This window comes from Mastigoproctus giganteus, chromosome 13 (assembly GCF_048544385.1).
Source record: "Mastigoproctus giganteus isolate SK-2022 chromosome 13, ASM4854438v1, whole genome shotgun sequence".
NCBI lineage: Eukaryota > Metazoa > Arthropoda > Arachnida > Uropygi > Thelyphonidae > Mastigoproctus > Mastigoproctus giganteus.
Genome location: NC_143587.1, coordinates 167,112,542 through 167,126,599, shown reverse-complemented (window position 1 = coordinate 167,126,599; position 14,058 = coordinate 167,112,542). Strand labels below are relative to the sequence as shown.

The 14,058-nt window shown below is 36.9% G+C and overlaps 1 protein-coding gene across 1 annotated transcript in view; it reads right to left on the bottom strand.

Annotated features, from left to right (window-relative positions):
• Positions 1-14,058, bottom strand: part of LOC150076582 (RNA polymerase II-associated protein 3-like) — a 91,827-nt gene that overhangs the window by 15,519 nt on the left and 62,250 nt on the right. The window contains exons 5-7 of the mRNA XM_090387121.1: positions 10,768-10,960; positions 7,337-7,489; positions 2,577-2,900 (exon numbers count right to left, since the gene is read on the bottom strand). Of these exons, the coding sequence (XP_090243247.1) occupies positions 2,577-2,900; positions 7,337-7,489; positions 10,768-10,960 (670 nt within the window). The remainder of the gene's footprint in view (positions 1-2,576; positions 2,901-7,336; positions 7,490-10,767; positions 10,961-14,058) is intronic.

Below are 14,058 nucleotides of genomic sequence, written 5' to 3'. Positions count from 1 at the left end.
AAATTTATGCTTACATACATAACTTAATTAATATACATACAGCACTAACCAAACATAATAATCTGATATTTTTGTTCACTGACATTTTTTTTGAGTTGTAAAATCTAAAACAGTAAAATAAGATAAAAGTCAATCAATAACAAAGAACACGGCATGCAGAAATTGCAACGATACATGGAAATGAGATAGAGTAAAAAGATTCTGAACAGAGTTGTATTTTACAACTACACTTTCTTCGTCATTTAAAAGAAAGCAGAAATTTTTAACAATTGAATCAAAGATTGAGATCTTAAACATACTTTCAAAGGGAGAAAGCAGATCTCAGCTAGCAAAATTTTACGAGGTTGGAAAGTCAACCACAACAGACATTAAAAACAACAAGGAAAAAATTTAAGTCTGCATCAAAACTTGATTCAGATGGTGCAAAAAAAGAGAAAAACTAGAACGGCTAATGACCCATCTGTCGAAGATGCTGTTTATTTGTGGTTCACACAGAGATTAAGTTAGGAGAACCCATATCTGGACCTTTGGTGTGTGAAAAGGCACTGTATTTTAACAAAAAATCAGGTGGTCCCTCAGATTTTAAAGCCAGTGTTTTTATTTTTAGACTCTAGAACAGTATTTTTGATAAGTTCAAAAATCTGAACAAGTCGGAAGTCTGAACTACCCCTGGTCCCAATTAGTTTGGATTCTGTTCTGTACAAGTATGTCGCCTGAACGAAGCCGCTTGACAGATTTAGGAGAACTTGCCACCCTTCCAAACCCTTCTGGATAAAGAAGGGTGACATTTTTCTTAAGGGCTTCTCACTAGTGGAGTGAATTATCAGGTAGCACGATGTTGGACCTGATATACTCATAGCTTGTTTTTTGTCCTTTAGCAGAAATGACGTCATCTGGGTCAACTGTCAAATTCTCAGATAGGGACTGAGTTCTGGCCCCAGACAGAATAATCCTATCAGGATTCATGAAGTTTTTGAAGTGGTTCAGTGCCTGGGCTCCCCATCCAACACAGAGCCCAAAGGGATGTCCACTACCCAGCAAGCAATAAATGCAGTCGGGAGTGGGATGGCAGGGCTACCCAGACACCATATGCTGCCAGCCTGAATCCTGTCCCTCGGACCATGAGGGTAGGGGCATGGCATTGACATGGCTGACCCTCGCAGGCGAGCCTACTGATCCTAGCCAGGCCTTCTAGGATCACCCGTCTTGTCGAAGCAGGGACCAAAGTGGTGTATTGAAGCTGGGCCCCTCAACCACTAGTATCCCCGTTTTCGAATTTCCACGGCAAACATACCGGATTCCATTGGTGGTAATCTGGAGGACCATCAGCGTCACTGGGAGGTTCCCCTCACCACATACAGGTGCCCACGTTGAGGAGCTGAAGTTTAGAGGAACTGGGGCTATTGTGTGTGGCTGTTTCTCTGGCCTAAGACTTTTGGCAGAGAACTATGAATGCTAATGCTTACTTTAACAACTCCATGCTTCCTGCAATGTAGCAGTTCCTTGGTACAGATGCATGTTTCTTTAGACCATGTCATACTGCTGGCATTCAAGAATGGTTTATGGGCATGAATGTACTAAAGATGGAATGGTCAGCACAGAGTCTGATTTGAACACTGTAGCAAGCAATAAATTCATCCTATAGCATCTATGGGATGAACTAGAATATTGGATGGAAGCCAAACCAAAACGTTCCACATCAGTACCTCAAATAGTCACTGTTCTGTAGGAGAATTAAAGGATTATATTCACTGCAGTCTATCATTCATTGGTGGAGAGCCTACTCATGAGAGTGGAGTATATCACATAAGAAACTGCTTCTGGTAATGATTTTGCACAATAGGCTAAAGTAACCAATTCGCTGGCTCTTTTGTAGAGTTATAACAGTATATTTGGAATGTTCCTTTCTTACTGGTTTAATAACATTGCCACTATTTGAAACAGATAACTGGTGCCAATTCTAAGTAAGGGAAAAAAAATCAACTAAAAGAATTTTATGTAGCACTATAAGAGCAACTGTTTCAAATGCTATACAATGTGCATAGCATATATTTCATGGTTTGGTGCCATCTGAATGTGATTTGCCAGTATGAGTTTTGTATCATTTTTTTTATTACTTATCTCAGAACAAACTTACCTTTGAAAAATAAAGCATTAAGTGTTCAAGCCTGCAAATGCAGTCAAGACAAGGTCAAGGCATTTCACTTCTTTGATGAAATCATAAAACACTATTTATCAAATCAGAGTGTTAATGACATTTTTGTTTCTTGAGGAGTTCCAGCTACATAGACACAATGACTAGTACTATTACCACAGCTATGTTACTTGATTTTCATGTATAAACAGATAGGTTATCTATTATGAAGAATATAATATTGATGATATTTTTTTTACAGATTGGATATATAACTTATCAAGTAGAAAATACGCTGAATCAGTAATTTACTGAACCATGATTGTTAGTATTCACCATAAGCTACAATTATAAAAATGCCAATTAAGTTTTCAACAGGCATATTCACTTTTGGGATTGTAGCAACACATCTTTACCAGTGGAAAATATTATTAGTTTTTACCTTAAGATATTCTGCTTGCATTTCAGGCCACCACTTCAGTTTCTTCCAGTCTCCAAAAAACTGATAGGCTGTACTTGGTGCATCAGGAATGGAAGATGGAGGCTGATATGGTATGATACCATTTGTTCTTGAACTTGTGATAGATTCACAGACACATGCATTTGCTGATGAAGAACCTTGAGGTATATCAGTGATATCATGTCTGGTGGCAGGTTGAAGAGATGGTTTTAATAATCTATTTACTGCTATTTCTGGTAAAGTATCCACTGTCCATTCATCACTGTCTGTGTCAACTTCTTCAAGCACAAGCCTCTTCAGAGGTTTCTAAAAGAAAAATATTATAATTAAAAATTCATATACAAAATGTGAGACTATATATATTTAGAAATTTATCTGAGCTGCACAGCAATGCAGAATTTAAATCAATCCTGTGCATAAGTCCAGAGCTGACAAAAATCATATCCTGTTGCAAAAGTGGGTAGAGTGATAAACATACAAGATTAATTCCTGGAGTGGACTGACCTAGGCAGCTAGGCAGAGATTGCTGCCAGCACCACCAGAAAATTGGGCCATCAAACTAACAAGCCTTCTAACTCCTTCTGTATAAAGAAGGGATCACAATCTTTGCTATGGACTTTTCATTAGTGGAGAGGATTATCAGGAATCATAGTAAAGTTCCTGATACCTCCTCTTTTTGCTGCTGTAACAGTATTAATTTCAATGTCACTGGTATCTGGTAGGGACCATGCTGGGTTCCCAGAAGAATAGTTTACATTATCAGAATTCATCAGTTCTATATATATATATAGGGGCTTAGAGGGGAACAGGTATCCTGTGTGTTATCAGACACTCAGCCTAAAACACTGATGGATCCAATATCTCTCTATTACAGAAGATTTAGGAGAAGTCCGGTTGGCCTGCCTCCCTAAAATCCACTCATGCACACCTTCTCGATGGTGAGCCCTGTTACGTCACTTAGGTGGCAACGAACGTGCAGAGTGGTTCTCTTCAAGACGCCTGGTCAGCGTGAAGAGGAAAAGACCAATCCCTCCAGCAATGAGAGCACAACAATACAAATGGCCCTCAGTCCCCAGCAGCTTTCACTCTCCCTCTTACGGCAGCGAGAGGATCAGAGTGGAAGCAGAGGGTGCTAAGAATCTCTGGGTACGACCAGGCTGCCATGCACGGAAATTGAACTTGGCCTGTTATAACGTACGATCACTCATCGGTGAAGACAGGATATTAGAGCTGGAAAAGGAATTAGAAAATGTGAATTGGAATATCATCGGTTTGGCTGAAACAAGAAGAAGAAATGAATCACTTATAAGTTTATCAAGTGGAAATCTGCTGTACACCAATGGAAACAGTGAAAAGAGTGAAGGTGGAGTTGGGTTTCTGGTCCATAAAGATTTTAAAAACAACATTTTGGAATTCAAAAGTACATCACCAAGGGTGTCAAGACTAATACTCAAGATTTCTAAGAGGTACAAGCTAAAGATTGTAATGATTTATGCACCAACATCGAGCCATGATGATGAAGAGGTTGAAGACATGTACACTGAAATTGAGAGTCTTCTAGATGAGCAGAAAACCCACTACACTATTATTATGGGGGACTTCAATGCTAAGGTTGGAAAAAGGCAAAACAGTGCAGAAAGAGGAACTATAGGAAATTTTGGAATTGGTGAAAGAAATAAAAGAGGTGAAAGACTTGTGGAATTTGCAGAATCTCAAGGAATGTCAGTAATGAACACTTTTTTCAAGAAAAGGGTGAACAGAAAGTGGACATGGAAGAGTCCAAATGGATTAACAACTAATGAAATCGACTTCATCCTCACTAACAGAAGATATATTGTGAATGATGTTACCGTCCTGAATAAGGTAAATGTTGGAAGTGATCACAGAATGGTAAGATGTACACTTGATATAGACATAGGAAAGGAAAGGAAAAAACTGACTTGAGTAAATAATACAAAGGTCTTTGAAATAACAGAGGAGGAGAAAAAGCAGTATGTACTGGAACTTAAGAACAAGTTTGAGCTTCTGCAGACTGCTCAGGACCAAGATATCGACGAGGAATATTACAACTTTCTGAAAGTGATAAAGCCCAAGAAACCTATAGGGAAACAGAAATCCAAAGAAGAAAAAATTAGTCAAGAAACACTTGTCATGATGAACCAAAGACGACAAATGAAGAGCAAGAAAAACACTGCCAGGGAGAAAATTGAGTATACTGAGTTATGCAAAGCCATTAGAAAGAGACTCAGAGAGGACATAAGAAGATTTAACACAAGAAAAGTAGAACAAGCATTAAGGGAAAACAAAGGATTTAAATCAGCAGCCATGAGCAGTAATACAGAAAGACAAATGATACTGAAACTGAAGAATAGCGATGGTGTACTTATAAACAGCAGAGAAGGCATAATTCAAATAGCAGAAGACTACTATAGAGAATTATACAAGGAGCGAGGGAATGATACCAGCAGTGGGGAAGATGGATTGCAAAGTAGCAACACATACGACATACCCGATATTCTTCCTGATGAGGTAGAACATGCATTGAAGAAAATGAAGAATCGGAAAGCCCCGGGGGAAGACGAAGTTACTGTAGAGTTGTTAAAATTGGGAGGAAGAGACATAACACAAAAACTGGCAAGGCTGTTCACAAAGTGCATTAGAAAAGGTGTGATGCCTAAGCAGTGGAATAATGCAATCATAGTTTTGCTGCATAAGAAAGGAGATAAATCAGAAATTGGAAATTATAGACCAATTAGCTTGTTATCCCATATCTACAAGTTGTTCACAAGGGTCATTACTAACAGATTAGAAAGAATACTTGATGAGAATCAACCGAAAGAGCAAGCTGGCTTTAGGACAGGATTCTCAACTATGGATCACCTTCACGTAATATCACAGCTAATGGAGAAAGCAAATGAATATAAAACACCATTATGCCTGGCATTTGTGGATTATGAAAAGGCATTTGACTCCATACAGCATAAGGCAATGTTTCGGGCACTGGAAAGACAAGGCATAGATACTCCATATATTATGATTTTGAAGAAAATATATAAGAGTGCTACATCCTTTATTAGACTAGACAAAGACAGTAGCAAATTTAAAATCGAAAAAAGAGTTCGACAAGGAGACACAATATCTCCGAAGCTGTTTACTGCTGCCCTTGAGGAAGCTTTCAGAAGATTAGACTGGTCGCAGAAAGGAGTCAATGTGAACGGAGAGTACCTAAACCATTTACGATTTGCAGATGACATTGTGGTCATAAGCCACGATCCCAAAGAATTAGAGGAAAATCTTAATCAGTTATGTACAGTTAGTAAGGATTTTGGACTAAAGATGAATATGGCTAAAACAAAAGTAATGATGAACAAGTATGCCACGGAAAGGGAAATAATGATTGAAGGAGCAGTAATTGAAAAGGTGGAGTCATATACTTATCTGGGACAAGTTATTAGCTGTAATAATGATAAATGGCTGGAAGTCAAGAGAAGAATAAATTTTGGATGGATAGCATTCAGGAAATATAGTCACATACTGAAGAGCAATATCCCAGTTTGTCTGAAACGTAAAATAATGAATCAATGTATACTCCCCACCATGACTTATGGAAGTGAAACTTGGGCACTCACCAAAAGAATGGAAGAGAAGCTAAGAACTACACAGCGAAGAATGGAACGAATTATATTGGGAATTAGAATGTTAGATAAGAAGAGAAACACATGGATTAGGCAGCAAACTCAAGTAAAGGACATTCTTATCAAAACTAAAGAACTAAAATGGTCTTGGGCAGGACACATAGCTCGAAGACATGATGACAGATGGACTAAGAAAATAACAGAATGGTACCCAAGAGGAGCTAGAAGAAAACCTGGAAGACAAAGGCGGAGATGGATAGATGAAATTCATGAGTTTTTGAGTAGTAAATGGATGGCCAGTGCTCAAAACAGAAGGAACTGGAAAGTTGCTGGAGAGGCCTTCATCCTGCAGTGGATTGAAAATGGCTGATGATGATGATGATATATATATATTTTTTTTTTTGGTTCAATTCTTAGGCTTTTCACCGGATCCCAGTTTATGAGTCTTAGTGCATGGCAAACACGCCAGATTCTAGGGTGGTAGCCTCGAACCTAGGCTGTGGACATTGAATCCCAGTGGCACTAGTCTGAAAACCCAGCAGCATCACTGAAGGTCCTTCACCACATACAAGTACCAACATCGAGAAGGGACTATACATAAACAAGCAGGCAGGATTCAGACATGCGAATGCCAGAATCTCTGAAAGGCATCATAAAGTGTCACTCCAACTTTTAAATGCATGTCTCCAATGTCTCCCTAGAGAACAGATTTGATTGTTGCCAACTCAATGATATTCTTTAACTTGAAAATACTGAAGAGTTCTATCTAAGTACTCTCAGCGAGGTCACAGTCCTTGGATAGAACTATTCTTTCGGAAAAGAAAATTATTGTAAAAACCAAGATGCTATGTCAGAGCTCAACGTATGTGTGCGTGTAGAAGGATTAAGTTTCCAAAACAGAAGGGAATTCAGACCAGTGAGATGTCACCCAACACCAGACAAAAAAAAAAAAAAATTAAGAGAAAGGGAAAAAGTAAAGTTAATGCAATTAAATTAATAATTAAATTGATGTAATAAAAGTGAACTAAACTGAATGTTTCATGGGCATTTCTCTATTCGATGACACAGAAGCTACTTCAAATATAGAAAAGTTGATTCTTGAATTACCTTTGATCTCAGGTGAGGCAATTTAACAAAAGGGTTCAAATTCGAACTGACAATTAAACTACTCTCTTTGTCCTTTATATGTTTGCCATCACCCATCCCTTTAGTTAAATTCTGTTCATTTTTCTTTTGCGGTTGATTTTGCTGTGATAACTCCTGAAATGAAAGAGAAACAGATATAAGCTCTAATGACACAGGAACGTAATAAAACACTATACTGACACACAAAATTTAATTCATTGATATTCCAAGTATTATAACATAAGTTCCCATTATAAGAATGATTGTCATTTTAATGCATTATAATGTCAATGAATTAAATTTTATCTGTATCCAATTTACTGTGTATTATACATAGTTCTGTAATTAATTTAGTTAAAAATAAAACAAGTCAACTGACATTTCGAAATCAACATTATGGATATAATGTTGATTCCCGTAAGAAATACAAGATTCACTAACAAGTTTGTGGATAGTTAATGCCAATCACTCCGATCTGATCAAGAAAATGACTGATTGAATCATTGGTTTTTTAAGTTAACATGTGGCAAGAGTGGCCTACTGTGCAAAAATAAACCAACTTAAGAGGTCCTAATAATAAACCTGAAAAATTCATAAAAATAAACACCAGATATTCACTGAATAAGCTAAGAAAATCAGGAAAAAATACTCACTATAATGTCACTGATGCAAAAAACAAGGAAGTGAGAAAAATACAGTGTGATCAGAGTTTGAGGACTGAACCATCATCTGGGAAATGATGAAGCTTATCATGAGAGAGGATGTTCAGACGAATACCCTTTGAATTAATCTCCTGATGCTGTATACACAAATTCCAGCTTCTGCAAGCATTCTTGATAGGCACCTTTCGAAAATAACAATTCCTCTCATATATGATTTCCTCAAGCCTGGGAAACAAAAAGGGGGAAAAATAAGGGGGCTAACCTGGTGGGTATGGCAAATGGGGGCCACAGTGGTGGAGTGCTACACAAGAAATTCTTGAAGGGAAAGCACTAAATGTGCTGGGGCATTTTCACAATACAAGCACCAACTTCTGATCACCCAATACATTCTCAGAACAGCACCATGCAATTACCATACAAGTGCTCTGTAGTATTCCTGATTTACTGTTTGACCAGTTCATTATATATAATGCCTTGCAAGTTACACTATGCATGATCTTCACTTTTGATCAAGATTAGGTTAGGCCTAACGTAGCTGAGTGGTCAGGAGTGAGAGTGCAGTAGAACACACTCTTTGAGTGGACTGGGGCTCAAGCCTGTGACGGCTAAATACGATTAACATTTATTGATTTATTGTAAACTCCACTGATCTGGTGGTCTTGCTGGAGTATAAACAAGAACATTACCTTGTTTGTTTTTTTTAGGCCTTGTAGAAAACAGATGCCTACACTGAGAGGTGTGGGCATTTGTTTTTCGTTCACAACCATGCATCTACAATTCATCATAAGTAATGATGGAAGAAATGAAGCAGCACATTGACAAAGATTCTGGCATACAAAAGAACTCGCCACGCTCTGATCATCAAGAGGATGTGAGACACAAAACAACGCATTGACAGTCCCGTAAGAAATACAAGATTCACTAACAAGTTTGTGGATAGTTAATGCCAATCACTCTGATCTGATCAAGAAAATAACTGATTGAATCATTGGTTTTTTAAGTTAACGTGCGGCCAGAGTGGTCTACTGTGCAAAAATTTGGTGAGGTTGCACATCTTCAGTGATAAACTGCGGAATATAATTTTTAGTAATTTCTATGCTGAAATAATGAAACCATTAAAATAAATCATGTTGATTTAAATATTTGAATATATGAACAATAGCACCGTAATTTGACTTTTCATTTGTTGTTTGTGGTTGCAAATTACCTATCTTTTTGCTTAAAAGATATCAAAAATTTATTAATGGAGTTGAGATGTTGCAATTTATACAGCTAGGATAGCACATCAAACTTTCAGCTCAGAAAAAAGGTTTTGTTTGCAATATGGAAATAAAATGATTTTTATGCAACTAAGTTCACAGCAGGTTGATGTTATTGTAAAAGAAGCAAGACTCTTCTTTCTAGAGTTGGCAGGGTGCTCATGACTCGAGTTCATAAGGTAATCAACAGTTGTCATGCCAAAAAAACCACATTATGTCACCAAACAAATGTTTTGCAGATCTCAGTTCATTCCTTTTCATGTTTTCATACTGAATGCTCTTTTTAGTGTTACTTGAGTGTGAACTAGTGATGGGGCATTACTTCCTAAACAAAACTGATTCTCATTTGAAAATAACACTCTGAATCACTTTTCAGCAATGTACAGCAACTGTTGCTTTGTTGCACTTTTTTTCACTCCTTTATTTACACAGTGAATAAGGATTCCTTCCTCAGTCTGCAGGCCAAGGAAGGAAACCATACAGTACAGCCATTGCCTAACAGTACCTGAACTTGCAAAAACAAAAAAAATTGATTACTTCCATTCTTGTGTTAACTCATTGGATGTGTTAAAATGGTTCAGACAGCATAAACAGCAAAAATGCTATCTTCAAGTGGTGAGAAAAATTTGGATAACCTATTCAGTGCTTTCCATTCAAGCTGGAAAATGCAAAACAAGCACCGAATACAGCGACCTAGTCAATGCTTATCAGTTAGCCTTTTTTAACGAATTTGATACCACAGAACAAGAATATGTAAGTTTTCCACAAACTGCATTTTATCATACTCTTCATTATTCAAAATTTCAATATATTTTAATTTCCATGAAATTATTTCAGTGTTTAAGCATGGGCAAATTAACACTCAAAAGATTTTAAAAAATACAAGGAAATGCTTAGAAAAATAAAGATTAGATCTTAGTACTACTGCATGAAACTATAAACACCAAACTGGATTATGCAATAAGCTGCTACAATTCTATAATCTTTTCTGATGGAATCAGCATTCAGCATTATGGGAGATAAAGCATGTACTGTAAATTATGATTTTGTTTTTTTGTTATTACACAGCTTTTCAGAGATATCATAAATCAAATTATTACAAATTTTTTAAAATGTACCAAACATTTTGCATAGGTGTGTTGATTTGAATCTCATTACCAATGAAATGAACTTATTTTTTGAGCTTTTCTCAAATGCGACTGAGAGAGAGCAACCAGCATCACACAGAGGTAACAGGGCTTTTTTGGTATACAGAATGCTAAATCAACCTGAGAACTTAGCATCATAAATTGCTGCAGCACTGTACCACATGAAGCTCCATGCCTGAAAGATCACTAATAATGTAGTAAACTCCTATGGCAACATGGTTGTTTTGGAATGTAACTATATAAAAAATTAAATCAATGTTATATATTATTAAACTGTTGTCTGCTTTTCATATGAAATATAATAATTCTATTCAGTATTCCAGAAATAAATAATAAATAATTACTTTTTCTATTTTTTGCAATTCCACCTTTGCCTGTTTATGACCAGGTTCAAGTTTCAAAACTGTCATGAAGTCTTCTTTTGCCAGTTCAAATTTCCTTAAACCTAATCTTGCAGTTCCTCTCCGATGGTAAGTTTTAACAAAAGTAGGATCAATACTTAGAGAATCATCACAATCCTTTTCAGCAGCTGCTAACCTGCAAATGAAAGTTTTGAAAAGAATTTCTCATTAAAAAAAGAGGCACTAAATGTTATGTAGGCTATCTAAATTAGATATTCTAGTTTCAATTGCACTTCTGCCTTAAAAAATAAAAAAGTGAAAAAAAAAAAAAAAAAAAAAAGATGGTTTGGTTCTGCACAGCATAAATGAACATATATTATAACTAACTTGTTACCATATTCTGCAAAAACAGTAATAGTTATAATATATGTTAAGCCTCCAGTTCAGTAGAATACAACTTGCTTGTAAAAACCAAGAGGCTCAAATTCAGTACTGTGTTTGCTTGTTTGATATTTTTACATTTGGCAAAACTAAAAGTATCAAATACTCTTTTTTTTTTTTTAAAGCTTAATCCTTCGGCAGTGAGTTTTTCCATTAGAAGCAGCCAGTTCTGGAGTGACTTTGTGGAATCTGAAGCTTTGTAAAAATGAAAATGTTGTATGTAAATAAATTACAGTGAAATATGAATAACATTAATTAAGCCAAGTGAATTGTTATTGGATGGATTTTACTGTTGTTGATATAATGTTTAACGACACAGAGGTTTCTTGAGGCCAAATTGTGTTTCTCGTAATTTATTTAATATAATATATATATATTTAATATATCATAGCTATTTAATTATATTGATGAGCACAGGGCCAATACCCTTCAATTATATTAAGAGTTCTGTTTGAATGATTTCCGAGGAAACTAGATAGAATCTGAACTTTATTCAATCTGCTGAATGACTGGAAAGTGCTAGAACGGATGGATGGATGGATGGATGGATGGATGAGTAAAATGGACAGCCTACACCAGACCATGAGTTCAGTGAGAGGATGTGCAATGACGTGGATTTTCGGCCAATAATAAAAATAGGTGTGTAAGATGAGTGTGTCCAATTCTCAGTCTTGCCAATACCACTGCTTTTCGTCTGTTCCGTCTAAACCCAGAGATCCACAGCTTTGGATCTTGTTTTATCTGGTAAAGTTTGTTGATGGTATTACCTTACCATCGACAAACCAGATCTGTGACCAGTTATGGTAATATGCCTTGTGAATTATAGGTTTGTAATCCATATAAGAAACATGATGTTGCTGTGAGGGTGGGAATAGGTTGTTTAGCGACAAGATTGGCACTCTCATTTCCTGTAATTCTGCAATGTCCCAGGATCCAACAAAATGTTACTGACTGTTTGGATTCACTGCAAGAGAGTAACTGGTAGTGAATGGTTTCAGTATTGGACAAAAGGAAGAGAAATTTTCCTTTATGGCAAAAGATCACAATGAGAGAGTCAGTCTAGATTAGCACATGTGAAATGGAAAATTCAACAATCCGGTCAAGTACTAACTTTATGGTATATAGTTTGGTAGTAAAGATACAGCATTTGCCTGGTAATTAAGCAGTATCAGTGAATGAAGGAAAGACTGCCGCAGCACCTAAAGCATTGTCAGTTTTCAATCCATCTGTGTATATTGTACAGGCATTGCAGTTCAGAATAACAAGAGCTGTGTGCAACTGTCTGATACTGGAGGGAGATAAAACATTCTTATCCCATTGGTGAAAGTAGTCATCATGAGAAGTGGGAGCATGAACCCAAGGTGGAACAGGGAAGCATGGTGTCCTGAGAAATTTTACTTAAATCAATATTCCATGTTTGAATAATTTCTCTTATTATAAGTGCTGCAGGTCAATTTTCAATTGGCTCATTATCATATAAAGAATCCCAACAGGTATTATACATATACTCAAAACAAGGATGCGATAGGATACTCCATAACTTAACTGCATAGCGAGACAACATTGTTTTTCTTCGTAGGTGCAATGGGTCATACACTTCAACATAAAGGCTTCGGATTGGAGAAGTTCTGAAACTCCCAGGGCAGTCCACAGAGCATTGTGCTGGATGACATTTAGTCATTCTAATGTACTTCTCCTAGCCGAGTTGTATGCTGGAAAACCATAATCTAAGCATGAATGGATCAGAGACTTGTAGAGATGAAGTAAGGAGTACCGATCAGCTTCCCACGACACGGACGAGACTGACCAAATTATATTCAATAGTTTTAGAGATAAGCAAGCATAGATAAGTAACATGTGCTTGGAAATTTAGCTTGTTTCTAATATCAGACCCAGAAATCTGATGCTGTTTACTAGTTGTTTGTTATCTGGTTTTTAGGAGCATTAGCAACTAAGGCCATATTGCTCCAGGGATATGCGGTGATCATTCCCTTACCTTTCCGCATCCTCTGTATTTGGTGGTCATGGGCTCGAACCCCAGTCTAATCAAGAAGCGTGTGCTACGCACTGCCGCTCCTGCCCACGGATGCACCCTGTTTACTAGCAGTATCAGACTATCGTTTAACTGTAGTTCAGGATGGTGGTGGAAAGCACATCACTTACAAAAGTAAATTGTGCTAGATTTCTGTTCTGCTCATCGATATCTGTTGAGTGAGGTCCAGGATTCAATTCTCTTTATGGCAAGCTGAGTTGACGTTCAATGATGTTCAGGCTTTACGACTGACAGGTGAGGTCATCTGCATACATGTAAGCCTCAACAGTTCTAGAGTTGTCTCAGGTAGTGTTGTTGATTCAAATTGAAAATAACACTGTGCAATTCAATGGTAAAGGTCCATAATAATACAATGTTGTTAGGTGGTGTCAAATGCCTTTTTGACATCTAAGTTGACTAGATGTTCTTTTACGACAAAAGCATTGCGAAATATTTGATTCCACTTTGAGAAGTACATAGAGAGGGGATTTGCTCTTACAAAAGCATGCTGATGACCTCATAAAAGATTCTGATTCTAACATTCATGTTAACCTTGAATGTACCATTCTCTCAAAAATTTTTCCCATGCAGCTTGTGAGAGATATTGGTCTATAATTTTGAACCAAGGGGCTTTGCCTGGTTTTAGTACGGCAACTATGAAAAAATGGTGGCAGGAAAGAGGATAAACATTTTCTGAGTAGATCTGGTTACAGAAGATCGGTAGAGTAGATAAGACAAGTAGTTGTTTTAGCATAATATTGCTGTAAGTGTATCCCATCCCTGCTTCTACAGGAATGGGATACACTTAAATAGAAAAGGTG